Source organism: Lactuca serriola, chromosome 8 (assembly GCF_051521515.1).
Source record: "Lactuca serriola cultivar US96UC23 chromosome 8, Lser_US96UC23_V15, whole genome shotgun sequence".
Classification (NCBI taxonomy): domain Eukaryota; kingdom Viridiplantae; phylum Streptophyta; class Magnoliopsida; order Asterales; family Asteraceae; genus Lactuca; species Lactuca serriola.
The window spans coordinates 157,265,098-157,281,760 of NC_136415.1; the positions used below are offsets into that span (position 1 = coordinate 157,265,098).

The 16,663-nt window shown below is 31.8% G+C and overlaps 2 protein-coding genes across 2 annotated transcripts; both read left to right on the forward strand.

Annotated features, from left to right (window-relative positions):
- The first annotated feature begins 1,719 nt into the window (after positions 1–1,719).
- On the forward strand, positions 1,720–4,736 carry LOC145066397 (proteasome subunit alpha type-4-like). Its single transcript, XM_079013628.1, has 2 exons — positions 1,720–1,866; positions 3,824–4,736. Exon 2 carries the CDS (start codon positions 3,824–3,826, stop codon positions 4,571–4,573), a length of 750 nt encoding a protein of 249 aa, XP_078869754.1. The 5' UTR covers positions 1,720–1,866; the 3' UTR covers positions 4,574–4,736.
- Positions 4,737–10,672: 5,936 nt separating this feature from the next.
- On the forward strand, positions 10,673–12,114 carry LOC145071316 (mannose/glucose-specific lectin-like). Its single transcript, XM_079018218.1, has 3 exons — positions 10,673–10,981; positions 11,074–11,523; positions 11,640–12,114. The coding sequence occupies exons 1-3, from the start codon at positions 10,742–10,744 to the stop codon at positions 11,889–11,891; spliced, it is 942 nt and encodes a 313-aa protein (XP_078874344.1). The 5' UTR covers positions 10,673–10,741; the 3' UTR covers positions 11,892–12,114.
- Positions 12,115–16,663: the final 4,549 nt, after the last annotated feature.

A 16,663-nucleotide genomic window follows, 5' to 3' on the forward strand; every position in this document is an offset into this window, starting at 1 on the left:
AAACAATTCAATAATTAAAATGTAATTACTTTTCTCAAATGTTTTACGAAAGCCCCTAAAAAAGGTTGGTCTTTACACCTAAGAACATAATAATTTACCAAAACAAGAAGTTGAGCGTATAACATAAATGTAAAACCTTTGGAAAAAATTCAATATTGAACTTGAACATATACAAGTTTCAGATCGAATATCTTTATAAGGAATATCTTTTATCTCATATAAATGTCAATGACCAAACATCAGTCTTCTATGTAAGTATCATAAAGACAATTAGCATCATATATATATATATATATATATATATATATATATATATATATATAGAGAGAGAGAGAGAGAGAGAGAGAGAGAGAAAGGTAGTGGGTGTACTGCTATGATATGCATAGGGCCATAGTTTAAGTATTACAAGTTGGAGTTGAAACATTGATAGACTGTGTGTTGATCCGATGATAGTAAAATGAGTATGTTTTATCTATAGATGGGAAACAATTATTTGTGCCATTTTCTCGCTTTAGCAACACATTTGAACATAACCATGGTCCGAAATGAAATTGGTTGGGATCACGAACAATGATATGATATTACTATGTTTGGCATGGTTTTTCTATACATCAATACGTCCTCATAATGTGGCAGTGATCACGCTTTTCGTAAGTATATTTAATAAATGAATTATTTATAGATTCGAAAAATGAGAATTTCATATATGTCATTGTTAAACAAAAAACTATCATATTTGTCCAACTTTATTTTTTAATATCATATCTACCCTTTATAAACCTTCAAAATATCATATTTGTGCAAATCTTTTTTTACAATATTTTTAATAATTTATAATCATTTTTATATCTTAGAATTATTATAATAATTAGTTAAGCGTATAATAGGAATGTTAAACATAAAAAGTTTTCAATATTGAACACGAACATATAAAAGTTTCAGATCGAATCTCTTCAGAAGGAATATCTTTTATCTCATGTTATCTTGCTTTGCTCTAGTCCTATATGAACTTTCCTTATTGTGTTAGCTACACCATTCACATATGTCCAATCATTTACATGGCATCATCACATGATGTGATTATAGGATAAGAAGATCCACATATACCTTATGATTTATTGGGCATTTTCTTTGTCCCATTTTCACTAGAGTTCTTAATTATCCATATGTATCTAAAATATTCGACCATCACCAAAAAAATAAACTATAAAAAAAAGGTATTTGTTTACCATAATACAAAACAAGATGTCTAATTTTTGTGGGAAACGACCCAAGTGGATAACAATCTTCATAAGTCATTTTGTTGGCGATATACTTATCCCATCTAACACACATTAATCGAAATGATAATCCATCACACACATTAGCTATAGATGAGACCATTTTTCTCCCTTTAGCAAAGTATGTAAACATAGCCTTGGTGCGAAGTGGAGTTTGTCTTGATCACGAACAATGATACGGAATGAATTCCATTTGACATGGCTTTTTATCAAAGGCTTGTTCCCACAAGTCCACAACGATACATACTCATAGTGTGGCAGTGATCAAGCTTTTTGTAAGTATATTTAATACATTAATTATAAACTGATTAGTCAAACAACAAAGTTTGAAAGCAAAAGGAAGACTCTAAACTATTTTGGGTACAAAGTGAAAATTGTATAAACTTAGGGTGCTTCGACCAAAACCTAAAATTAGAAAAACAAAAAAAGAAAAAAAGAAAAAAAGAAAAAACATAAAAGCGAAGAAAGCTTGGGGAACAATAAAAATTCGGACGTTTTGTTTATATATTCACCCCTCAGTAATCAATATGCCAATTTCCGATTCTTCAGCTCAATTTAACTTCGCTTCTTCCAAATCCACGTTAAGGTCAGTTCTCGATCTCCTCTGTGTGATTATGTATTCATCGCACCAATTAAATATTTTTTACGATTTGCTTGCCGATTAGGATTTTGGAGGAATGAATCGAATGGATATATTTGCCCTAAGTTCAACCCCGAGTAATTTATTATGTTAATGCGATTGTTTAAGCTGCACCCGACACTTCTTCTACGACGTTTTGAATGTATTCTGGAATTTTATTCCAAACCCTAATTTTTTATATACGTTTGGTGGATTACTGGATTACTGGATTTGCAATTAGTTTAATGTAGGTTTAGTCTCGTTTGGTATTTGTTGGAAACTTCAGGTAAGATGTCATAAGAACATCAACCTGTATATTTGTTTTATTAGAGTTTGATTTCTTGAAAAATTGGGGTTCCTTCTTAAATTACGTTAGTTGAAGATTCATTATCACGTACATGTAGAAGAGGGGTTCATGTCTATGTATGGAACCTGGTTAGGGATTTAAGCCATTTGAAGATTTTCTCAAAATTTTGTAAACCAACAAGATATTCACATAGCAATTTCAATAATTTCCTTTAATCACAATTTATTAGACTGCTAGAAGCCTATGTAGTCAATTATAACAAAAGGCATACATATTCTAGACATTTGGAATAGACCTGTTTTTGGCCTTTTATTCTTTATGATTGAAATGGATGATAGTGAAGGTATAGGATGATGAAATTAGTCTATAAGGTTTAAGCCCTGTTTCTTCTTTATCATCAAGTGTATTCTGGATAACATCTTTAAGGGAGAATGTCTTCTTTTGCCTGATTCTCTTTATTAAGTCATTCTATCTACATTAAGTTACTAAGAAACACAGACTCTTTCTTGCTTATTATTTACATGTAGATTTGTGTTGCTCTTTGTTATGCTTTTGCATTCTTTCTATTTCTTAAATTTCTGAGACAACTTTCAAATTTGACAGATTCTCTTTTACATTGTGCCAATGAACTATTCTTTTTATAGGGTTAAATGCAAGAAATAGCAGCTTACTTCCATTTATTTGTTTATTATAGCATCCTACTTTCATTTAAAAGTACAATGTTGTAATAAAAATAAATGAAAGTGAGATGCTATAATAAACAACTAAATTGAATTCGTTGTTCTTTCTTTCATTTACCCTTTTCTATATTATAGTGATTGAGTAAATTAAAATTCAGGTCCCTGTACTATAGTGCTTTTCACAACATTTGCCCCTGAAAAATTTTCTTTCTACTTTTATCATCCTGTGTTTTCATTTTGTTTTGAATATGGTCCTCAACGCATAAGTCATGAAGCATGACCATTTTTCCCCTTAGATACTACAATAATCAAAATAAGTTACAATTTTGGTCCCTTTGCCATAGTGGTTTTTACAGCTTTGGTCCCTGAAAGATTCTTCTCACTTTTAAGCTCTCCTTGGTTTCATTTTGCTTTGAATATGGTCCCTAACACATAATAAAATAACTATTTTGCCCCTTATATGCTACAATAAACAAATCATTTACAACTTTGGTCCCTGTGCCATAGTGGTTTTTACAGATTTAGACCCCAAACGATTTATCTCACATTCAAGCTCCCTTTGGTTTCATTTTGTTTTAAACATTGTCCCCCAACACATAATAAAATGACTGTTTTGCCCCTTAGATGCTACAACAACCAAAATAAGTTACAACTTTGGTCCCTGTTCATATTGGTTCTTACAGATTTAGTCCCCAAATGATTTATCTCACATTCAAGCTCCCTTTGGTTTCATTTTGTTTTAAGCATTGTCCCCCAACACATAATAAAATGACTGTTTTGCCCCTTAGATGCTACAACAACCAAAATAAGTTACAACTTTGGTCCCTGTTCATATTGGTTCTTACAGATTTGGTCCCCAAAAGATTTATCTCACTTTTAACCTCATGGTCCCTACCACATAACACATGTACTAAAATGACTATTTTACCATTAACAGATGTCTCGAAGGTACGACAGCCGAACAACCATCTTCTCCCCGGAAGGCCGCCTCTACCAAGTGGAATACGCGATGGAAGCCATCGGAAATGCGGGGTCCGCCATCGGAATCCTGTCAAAAGACGGTGTCGTCCTCGTGGGAGAAAAAAAAGTAACCTCAAAACTCCTCCAAACCTCCACCTCCACCGAGAAAATGTACAAAATCGACGACCACGTCGCCTGTGCAGTCGCCGGAATCATGTCGGACGCCAACATCCTCATCAACACCGCCCGTGTTGCCGCCCAACGCTACACCTTCTCCTACCAAACCCCAATGCCAGTCGAACAGCTCGTCCAATCACTATGCGACACCAAACAAGGCTACACTCAATTTGGCGGCCTCCGCCCTTTCGGGGTGTCGTTTTTGTTCGCGGGGTGGGATAAGAACTACGGGTTTCAGCTTTACATGAGTGACCCTAGCGGGAACTATGGCGGTTGGAAGGCGGCGGCGGTTGGGGCGAATAATCAGGCGGCTCAGTCGATGTTGAAGCAGGATTATAAGGAGGAGATTAGTCGGGAGGAGGCGGTGCAGCTGGCGCTTAAGGTGTTGAGTAAGACGATGGATAGTACGAGTTTGACGGCTGAGAAGTTGGAGTTGGCGGAGGTGTTTTTGGATGATGGTGGGAAGGTGAAGTATCAGGTTTGTTCGCCGGAAAATCTTGGGAAGATGTTGGTTAAGTATGGTGTCACTCAAGCTCCGGTGGATGGCTAAAATGTGAGCCACGTGGCATTGAGATTCTGTTCTTTGGTTGTAGACTTGTTTGGATTATTATGTTTTTAAGTTGGATGTTTGGTTATAAAGCTTGTGGTAAGATGTTAATTTGATGTTGAAACGAAAAAAAGTTTATGATTTGATGTTTTTATCGGTTTGATTATTTTGTTAGTTATGTGGTGATTTAAATGGTCATTGATAACTTTTCTCTTGTAAATGTAATCTAGAAAAATGGGCTTTTTAAGGGTAATAAAAAGGTTAAATGATTTTAGTTGCTATAAAAAACCACATGGGCTTGGTAGCGTTCATAAAAAGGTATATGATTTAATTGCTATAAAAACAATTGGTTGTGTAAATGAACAAAAATTGTGTAACAAAGACCATACAAATCACCTCTATAATGAAAAATCAACCTAGCATACGAAGTTACATTATTATTATTATTATTATTATTATTATTATTATTATTATTATTATTATTTTTTTTTTTTTTCCCAAAAGTTATGACTCCGCTAAAGGTACATTTCCACTACATGTCTTTCACAAAAAGGAAAAATGTATATTGCTATTTATTGTATTTACCCTAACAAGGGCCTAATTATAAGTAATAGCAATGTATTTTTGATTTGTTTTTTGTTTTTAGTTTTTTTTTCTATCAATGGAGGCAGGGGTGTGCAGTACTATGTATTCAGGTAGTCTTGATCCTTACTATGAAGTGTTACATAATTTGAATTTCATATAAGTTTAGCATAAAATATGAGCTAAAGCCTAAATGCAAGAAATTGCAATGCACTTTTATTTAAATTAAAATTTAAAAGTATAGGACTTCGTAGAAAATGATTTTAAAAAGTTTTCACTACTGAAGTATATTTATATATTAGGTATAAAACCTGTGTATTACACTGGTTGATTAAAGAAAATAAAATATTAAAATGTAATAATAAGTATTTTTTAAAATAAAATTTTGAAATAAGAAATGAATAAACATATTAATTGCAATTTAGTATAATATTTATTACATTTGATACTTTACATATATAAATATAAGATTATGTGGCTTTTTAATTTTAAAAATTAAAAAAAAAAAACCATAAATTGACATCTGGATATTATTTATTTTAAAAATATCAAAAAATGACAAGTGTCAAAACTCATTAGAGATTGACATGTGACAAAATTATCTTCACTTATTATAGTAGATTTACTATTTAGACAACTTACAACGTGTTTACTGTAACATATATAAAAAGAAAAACTTGAGAAATTTTTAGAAAAGTCCAAATATTTTGGTCTAGTTTATGAAAAAAGTCTTAAACTTTTTGTTAACAAAAAGGTTCGGATTACCGGATAAAAAATTCTAATCAACCATTTTCACCAATAAATTATTTTTTATCCCGTTACCTTTCTAAAGTCATTTTATTTTGGCCCAGTTTATAAAAAAAATCCCAATTTTTTTTTTCTTCGGCTGTTTTACTCTTTCACAATTTTTTTGGGAAGTTCTTGGTTATAAAAAATTGCATGGTTTTAATCATTTGTTACACTTTCAGGACCATTTTCTATGATGTAAATGGAAAAAGACATTGTCGACTTTCGTACGAACTAGGTCGAAAGCAAGTCCATCATTGCATCACTTGACATAGTATAAAATCACAATGTTATATATTTATATGCCATCTAAAACACAACTTCATTTTAGACTGTTTGGTGCAAAGCTTTCCATGGAGGATGACTTGACGACTTGGAATACCAATTTATACATGTAGCTAAAATACCTTATGACTTATGTTGGTGGTAGCTCCTCTATATAATGTAGTCATATTCAATTGTAGAGTAGAGCTCCCATTTGTATGATCCTTATTGCTTACATAGTATATTGGAATTGGATAGATTGTTTACATAGTAGATTGAATATTTCACATGTTAAATCATTTTTTTTAGTTTTAATAATTGGTATTAGAGACGTGCCTTGAAGATCCAAGTGATTGGTTCAAGAAACAATATCGATTTGCTGACTTTTGAGCATAATCAATTCAAGATTTGATAAGTTTTTTTGATGAGCCTTTCAAAATTTTCTTAGAGTCGTGTTCTTATTGTTGATATATTGTTCATCGTATTTTGTTTTGGATCGGATCTGAAAGTCACTACTAAATCCTAATGGTTAGAGCAAAAATCAATCGAATTCTTTTGATCTCCAATTCATTTTCTTTTGATTTAGCATAATAGTTTGATATGCTATTGTTCATCAAAAGCCTAATTTTGAGGACCTAAATCAAATTGATTCCGTTAGATGGTTGTTCTTGTTTCAACATCAAATTGCTTCACTTCTTCATGTCTTGGATTGAATCCAGACTTCACGATAGTTTTGTAATATTGATTGTAAAATTCAATTTGATTCGTGATGCTCTTTCAAATTTCTGGATTATTTTGTTAGAAGACTTGATTGGTTCAGCTGATTCTTTGTTTCTCTCCATTGATTCAGTATCAAAAGTCAATCTCGATTTGCTTTTAATGTTTTGGTGTTCATTGATGTTAACCGATGAGTTTAAGCTTAAATAATTCGGGACAAAATATGGTTGTTATTGGGATTGATTAAAAGATTGATCGAAAAGAATTGTTGAAGAAAAATCGATGTTAAAGAGCATTGCCTAAATAATTTGGGATCAGATTCGGTTGTTGCAGTCATGATGTTTTGGAGTTCCAAAATTTAAATTATTGACATATCAAGTAATTTTGATCCATGGAGGAATTGTTCATATATGTTTAAGATTAAAGGATAAAACTCATGCACTTTTCTAGAATCCATATGGCCTCACCTAAACTACTATTGTATTGATTTGTTTGTCATCAGTCAATGATTTTTTATATGAACACAACAATTGGTTTTCCATTTACATACTTTTAAGTATACTGTAATAAGGTGTTCAACACGTAATTTGAATATCTTATAATACTTGTAACATAAATTTATATGAGATATGGACTACATGAACGATGATGAGTTCAAAATGATGTTAACATCATTGTTTTATGACAAATAATTGGTTATAGAGGACATTGATCATTAGTTTTACGGAGTACAATGCATTTATTCTTATTCATAACTTGAACCAACAAAATTTCAAATTTTTAGTGAAATAGTAAAAAGAGTTGAAGTAAAAAAATAAGAATTTTTTCATAATTTGAACCAAAATAATAAGATTTTTCTGGAGATAACAGGGTAAAGTATTTTACTATACTTACTTTACCGGTAAAAAAGATTGATTTGAATTTTTTTGTCCGATAATCAAAAATTTTTTGTTAACAAAATAAAATTTGGAACTTCTTCAGTCTGAAGACTTCCCAAAAGATAGTATATGAATGATTTAACTTTAATTTGGTAGATTTTTCATAGTCCATTGATATAATGTTATAATGGGAACCAATGAAAGTAAGATTCTTTAAAAGAAAGTATAACCGATCCATTGTTTTTACATCGGTCAATCACATAAATATAACATGAGTTGATAAAGGTTATTGATAAGTCCCAAAAGGAACTTAATAGATGGGAAGCAAATTTCTTGTCAATGGTGGTAGACTCACACTTATCAAGTCCGTCGACATATCTCTCACTTTCTACTTCGTCTTTTCATTTTAAGCCCCACTAAAATTTTTCAACATCCTTGAAAGTATTAGACAAAATGTCTTTTGGGTTGTCAAAGATCATAGTAAAAAATGTGTGTTGGATTAAATGGAGCATTACTTTTGGCAAAAAATAATGATGGATCAAACAATTTGCACATTGATAGCCTTATTGGAGCGAACAATGATTTCCTTGCGACATGGAAATAGAGATTTTTGTGTGAAAGAAACTCAATGTATTACTTAGTGAACAACATAACGTGCAACGTGGCAGAAAAAGTCACATTCATATAGGTAAAATTTGGAGTAATCTGTTATCTGGTGGTTCCCTTCTAAATGAAAGCATCTATTTTGAGTATTCCATCATGAATCAATTATAAAATTACATAGCACAAACATTAATATCAAAATCACATGTACCAAGATGTTGTTCAATAAAGCCAAAATCGAGTTATGATTCTCAATCGTTAGCACATTCATACTCTATTTTAAGGGTAAATAGCACAAAAAACACTCTTTTTACACAGATATTCGATTTTGACATCGTGTTTTTTTTTGTGTCAATTTTGACACTGTGTTTTCCAATTTGTTACAATTCTGACCACTTGACCGGTTAATCAGGTTACATGCTGACGTAGCATAATGACGTGTCAGTTTTGATGACGTGACATGCTGACACGATATGCTGACGTGTCAAAATTGAATTTTTTTCTCACAAAAAACACTAAGTTTTCATTTTTTTTTATTTTGACACTAAGTTTAATTTTTTCTTTCAACTTTGACACTATGTTTTTTTTGTTCCACATCAAACATCATTTTTTCCAATTTTGTTCAATGTTGATAATTTTCTATTTGAAACCGTATAAATATTTTTTAATACATTTAAACCGTAGAAATATGTTTTTTTTTCATTTAAAAACCATAGTTTTGTATAAATAATTTTTTTTAAACGCTCAAACCATATTTTTATGTATAAATATATATTAGTTATATAAAAATTGTATTTTATATTAAATATGAAACTTTAAAATGTGTTTGGATGCGTGTAATCTATCAAAACTCGGATATCAAGTTTGCAACCCATCAAATTTTTACATCTTATTAGAAGCTTATGATTAGTTTGATTCTCATGATATAACTAATGTTTTGAATGTAAGAAAAAAAACACCTTGTATTTAAATAAAAATGTGGTTTTTAAACGAAAAAAATATGTTTATACGGTTTAAAATGTAATAAAAAAATATATTTATACGGTTTCAAATGGAAAATAGACAAAATCGAACAAAATTTGATAAGCGATGTTCGATTGGAACAAAAAAAACATAGTGTCAAAATTGAAATAAAAAATTAAACTTAGTGTCAAAATCGAAAAAAAGTGAAAACTTCGTGTTTTTTGTGGAAAAAAAATCAATTTTAACACGTCAGCATGCCACGTCATCAAAACTGACACGTTATCATGCCACGTCAGCATATAACCTGGTTAACCGGTCAAGTGGTCAGAATTGTAACAAATTGGAAAACACATTGTCAAAATTGACACAAAAAAACACGGTGTCAAAATCGAATTTGTAAAAAAACTGTTTTCTGTGCCATTTACCCCATTTTAATGCATGGCTTCATTTAATTGCATAGAAAGAAATCAACAATTATTCAAAAATTCTAGTATATCTCTCCCTCTTGATTGTTTATTATCGAAGTTCTGACATATCTTTATTGCATGAAAAATACAAGGACGCTTAAACATTTTTAACTTTTGGTTAATTTTGATATAAACCATTAATTTATTTTAAACAATGAACTTGACGAAAACATGGTTGCTTTAATCTATTTCCATCTTAATTAATGATTTTCAAATAACTAGAGTAAATTATAGAAATAGACTCTGTGGTTATATAATATTTTTGAATCAAGTCCGGTTATTTCAATTGTAACCCTCGTAGTACCTAAATCATTTTTTGTCGCCATTTGGTCCTTGAACCTAACTGACACTGACGTTTAAATTTGGAAGTTAAAACCAAATAAAATTACTTTTATACACCTGATTTTATATTTAATCATCCGTTATTAATTTTATTAATATGAAATGTTTGATCCTACAAGACCCACCAGCTCAAGATGTCTATAACCACCACCTGTACATCTTCTTGAAGAAACCTGTTTCTGTTTTCTATAATTTGTTCCAAATCAAAGAAACCTACAATGATGTAAGATGTAATAATCAACTATATATACGTGTTCAATTAAATAATAAATATAAAAGGAAGGGTACTATAGGAATTTCAGATGGTTTTAACGGCCTAAGCTAGACGCCAACAACCCAGATAAGTGACAAAAATTATTTTAGAGACGATTACTTTTACAATTATAAAAACTGGACTTGCTTCAAAAAACCATAGAATCACCGGGACTATTTTTGTAATTTACTCAAATAGTTTTGGTTAACATGTATTTAAGGAGCCATTGGTCATTCATTTGACACACACATTGAGATCAAGGAGCTTGTTCCTTATTGCATTTCATTTATATAGTTAATTACTTATTGTGTTTCTCATGGATGGGGTACAAAGTAGCAAAGTAGCAGGATGTATTCGAGTTGGAAAATGGGGAAAACAAAGTGGAGGTCCTCAGAATGAGTGGTCTTTTGCACTTGAGAAAGATCATAAACTGGTGAAGATAACCATTGACCATGGTGAACTAATATACTCTCTCATGTTCACAACTAAATGCGGAGGTGTTTTGCATAATTCTAACAAGTTTGGTGGTTGGAATGGTGGAGACACAGTTTCTGAGGTGAGTTGATCTCTTATTCTCTTTACTCCACTAATCATTAATCAATATGCAACGATATTTTTATTAATCAATATTGTTGGTGGATTAATCAGGTACACTTTGAGGGTGATGAGGAAATAACTGAGGTTGGTGGAGCCATTGGTAATCGAGGGGGTAATCTAGTAATTTCATTACTATCTTTTAAGACAAACAAGCGGACATATGGACCTTTTGGTTGTGCAACTGAAAATGTTTTTTCTTTACCATGGCACAAAGGCTCATTAGTTGGGTTTTATGGGCTTGCTGGCTATTATATTGATGGCATTGGTGTGTATCTTAAAGCCTATGAGAATATCATACGGGTTGGAACATGGGGAAAAACTGAACCTGGAAGTCCACAAAACGTTTGGTCTTTCCAACTTGAGAAAAATCATCATTTGAAGAAGATAACCATTGATCATGGTGATCTTATATACTCTCTCATGTTCACGACACAATGTGGAAGCTTAACACAAACTACTGAAACCTTTGGTGGTTGGAACGGTGGAGAGACAGTTTCTGAGGTAAACAATTCATAAATATTTATTCTTCAACTTATTTTTTTATGATTGATATAACATGTCTTTTAATATTCTTAGTTATCTTTAATTGACATGTTCAATTTGTCATTCATGGTTAGATAATATTTGAAAGGGATGAGGAAATAACTGGCATCTGTGGAACAAGTGCATTATCAAGGGGAAGTGTTGCTGGATTGCCTATAATATCATCAATATCATTCATCACAAACAAGAAAACTCATGGACCTTTTGGTAATGTAAGAGGGACTCCTTTCCCTGTATCATGGGATGTTGGTTCTTTTGTTGGATTTTATGGGCTTGCTGGCTATTATATCGATAGCATTGGTGTGTATTTGAAAGCCTGCAAGTGAGATAAGGACAAAATAACCTTTGAAATATGTATGTACTATGAAATAAGGAGCATATAACCCTTTGAGGTTATGATGTCTATTCGAAGGTTACTAGGTATCACTACGTTTGTTATGTTGCTTCGTGTTTTATTGTTCGGAAAGGACACCATGTAATGATCATGATGATATCATATGGTCTATCATGTTATTTCAAATAAATATATGCAAATAAATTATCTATGAAGGATGCTTCCATCAAGACCCAATCCATATCATGCTACCACTTTGGTTTCCTTATATCATTGGTTACAATATAGTTTTTTTTTCGATGAAAAATGAACGAGTATGTAACAATAAACATTTTTCTTAGTTAGAAGAGTTTGTAAAACCAGATCAAAGTGAAGTCACAACCAATCTAAATCTTTATATGATTTTATAATGTGAAATAACACCTCAAATTAAAGGAAATCAGAAATAACAATAATAAATAAAACAACCAATATTAGCGACAGACACTGAGATTTACATGTAAAACCTAAAATACCATGGGCAGTAGATCTAGAATTTGATGGTATCGGAACATATAGTTTATTAATTGAATGTCTTGATCATTGAAACGTGATACACAATGATTAAATACCAAAGGACTTAACAAACTAAGCTAAAAATTAGGAATAAGATAAATACATATACTATCATTATCCTATCATATCTTGTATTTCCCCTTAAGATGAAACCTGCTCTTTATGCCCATCTTGCCAAGAAGAAACTTAAATTGATTCCTTCCAAGACCTTTTCAAAACCTTTGTTTAACAGGTCAGCAACCTGCCTTTTGTTGTCGATCTTCATTAATGTGATTTCTTGAGAAGCAACCCTTTCACGAACAAAAAAAAAAAACAGTCTGTTTCAACATGTTTTATGCGTTCATAAAACATAGGGTTGTTACCAATATGACGGACAACCTAGTTGTCGCAAAACAAAACTGTTGGGCAGCTAATGACAATCTGGAGTCCTTAAGGATCCATCTAACCCACAAAATTTCACTCACAGCAGATGCCATAACTCGATAACCAAAATGTACTTCCTCTGACTCAAAACTAACCCATCTAAAGGCTTTGATGCTAAAGGATTTATCAAGTTGTGTCTTTGTTTCTTGAATCCGGTCTAGATTATTTCCAGCCATAATAACATCATCCATGTAAATTAAAATGACAGTGCACAAGAATGTGTACTCAATCCCTTAGTCCTTCACTTGACTTCACATATACATGTGAACAAGGAACTAGTCTTAATTTTCCAAAGATGAAAAATTCTCATTCATCATGCTGTACAACTTGCATGATTCCAAGTTTCGGTCAAATTGAAACTTGGGTGATGAGGATCTTTCTTTATTTGGTAAATTTAGACATTACCACAAATGAAAGAATCAATTTCATATTTCCACTCTTCCTATTAATGGAATCATATAAGCAATAATTTTTTTCCCTCAAATGCCATTGTAAGGATATTTTAAAATAAATAAAATCATCATTTTTTTCCTTTTATTTTAAAAACTTTGCGGAAAAACTATCCTTACAATGCAAAAGAGCATGAAAACTATGTTGTTATCTGTTCCTAAGCAATATATCATAACTCCTAAGAAGTAGCTCAAGAATCCGATCTTCAAACTGTGCGATAGAAATCCATCTACGCGATCAGATTCAACATATTCTTTCTTTAAGTTTCTTCACTTTTCTTTGATTCTTAAAACATCAACATGTGACCCAGTCACATCATGTATCAAGAATCTCAGAATAGAAACTTAGCAGAGTTAGATAGTGGACTTTACCTGAAGTAGAGTCGAACTTATTGACTTTAACATCCTTAGGTAAAATTTGGCAGCTTCGCAACTAATGCCCCTTCCTTTGGCAATATAAACATATCGAGCCTTTGGTAATGGTACCGGTACTATCACAGACTTAGCTTTTCTCTTTACCCTTTGGTCAACCAAGTTGACTATGGCCGATCCCTTTCCATTGGGAAGAGAATGCTTTTTCTGGATTTCCAATGTCATCATTGTCAATGTCCATAAAGTTTTAGGAAGTTGATCTTAGCAAATAGATGAGATCATTAAGGGTCTTGTCATAGTCTGTTTCATAGGGGTCCCAAAGGAACTCACTATGGGACTTAGAAAGTGATTGAACATCCAACTTTCTTAAGACTTTGACACCCAACTCTCCCGGCTTGTCAATATATGACTTCATCTCATAGATGTGATCACACCTAGACCTTGCCTTGCCAATAGGGCTTGAGTGACCTTGAACTTGTGGGTTAGGGAGAATAATTGGAGGAGGTGGAGAAAGTGAAGTTCCAAGAGATTTGGGAAGATCATAGATGTCTGAACTAGACATCTTTTGGGAGATATTCAAGATAGTTGATCTAAAGTACTTAATATAACACCCAATATGAAATATTAAGGCTAGGACCCAACACAATATTTTATAACTCGGAAGAGGGATGCCGTAATCCAAGCTATAAAATATTTAAAGGTAGGTGAATGACGATTCACCAATTTCCACCATGAAAAACGAAATAATTATTAGGTTTTTAATTGGATTTGAAACTCCTAGATCTTTTGAGATTCATTGAACTGTGCAATGGCATGTTTCAATCTCGAGTGTGCCCTTCAGGTTTTGTGACTGGGATGTCGAGGATCACAAAACAAGGTGTGAATAACCATGCAAATACACTTGGTACCCTTAATATTTACCCCTCAATTGATGTGCCGGTTAACCACACACGCTCCATCGATACTATGATAAATATTAACTTACCCTTTTCCTACCTTGTTAAATAAGAGTTAGTGTTTCGGTTAACCACACACGCTCCACTAACCGACTTAAACAAAGTGCAAAGTGTAATTTCATGGATTAGCACCTTATTCACATTTTCCTAAAGTAACTAAGATTGGGAATTATAAAAAACATTTAGTTACTTTATATTTATCATTAATACTTTTAATGAAGGGAGAACTATAGTCCTTGTCCTACCCGTTCGGCTAACGACCCTCCACCGGTCAAGGAAGCGGTGGGTGAGAGTGGCCACCCATTAAACTGCCATTTTATAGGCAGTAACCTTATACCCCCTTATAGACTGGCTTTGTGAATGAGGCCTACTAACGGTAAGACTGACTTGCTCTTATACATATATAAATATTATTAACTTATAATATTATAAAGTATAAGGGCTGAATTTTAACTCTTTAAAATTCTAAGGGCTTAACTTGGAATTAAAGTATTCATAAAAGAAAACTTTTCAAATTCCAAAACTTGAGGGCAAGTTTTGAAACTATTCAAAACTCTTGGATTTTTATAACTTATGATTTTTAATTAAAACTTTAAAACTTTTAATGAAGAGACTCTTGGACATCCATAACTTGAGGACAAGTTATGGAGCCATAAAAACTATTTATAAGGAAAGACTCTTCATTTTTTTTGTAACCTAAGGCATTTTTATGAGTTTTTAAGATTCATAAATGTGACTTTTCATATAACTTGAGGACAAGTTACAAAAACACATTTTATGAACAACTTTTAGATTAATTTGGATTGAAAACTACTAACACATATTTTTCATTAATCTAAAAAATAACTCATAAAACAAGGTAATCCAAAAAAAACTTTTGGATTCCATAACTTATGGAGTTTAATGTTTCTTTTATGATGAAACTTTTCATGTTCCATAACATAAGAACAAGTTATGGAATTCTTTAAAACATTAAGACCAAGTTTTGTAACTCTATAAAAAACTTTGAATCAATTTTTTTTTTTTAAATTTTCATATCCATAACTTATGGAGGTTTCAAAAAACTCTTTATATCAAACTTTTAAAACTAATAAAATAATCATATAATTTTATCTTTTACTAAATTTGACCTAATTCAACTCATATAGCAAATGATTCAAATTTTACAAATAATTAATTTTTCACAAAAACAAGTAATTATATTAAAAAATGACAAACATCATGTTTTTTTTTCCTTTTTTTTTCAACTTTGAAAATAAAACATTTTCATTAATATAACAGAAAACAACTCATGGCTCTGATACCACTGTTGGGTTTTAAGCATTCTAACACTCCTAAGTGTACATGCAACCCTAAATACCTTGGATCTATGTTTTTTCTATTATACATGCAAATATGAATATTCCAAGGTATTACCCTAACTAGCATACAATCTTTTGATACTTGAATAATAAACTAGATAGAAATACATACCTTGTTGATGTAGCTTAACTTCATGAAGCTCGAGAGCCTAGTGCCCCAAGTGTGACACCTCAAATGGTTCACACAACATCATCAACACTTGGAATAACCATGAAAAGAAGATACTTCATGCTGAAATTGGCTAGCCCTCATATAAGTATCACTAGTGCCAATTTCTTGAGCTAAAGGGGTCTTTATATAGTGTGGCTATTAGGGTGACACTATGTAACTCATGACTTTACCCATTCCTTATGCTCCATGGGTTTTAACCTCCATGGAGTATCCATCGGTCACCACATGGGTTAAACCCAACATAAGGAATCTTGGATCATAAGCCCACATATATAAGAATTAACGATTTTCACAATCAATCCCCATATATTTAATTAGTCTCTTTTGATCACTAAATTAAGTCCAAATTAATTCTTGATCAATACTAATTAAATAACATGATTTCATATTAATATATTAGAACTTATAATATATTAATATGTCACAAATGTCCTCTTGTCACAAACGGTCTATCCAAATGTTTCGATGCCATGCAA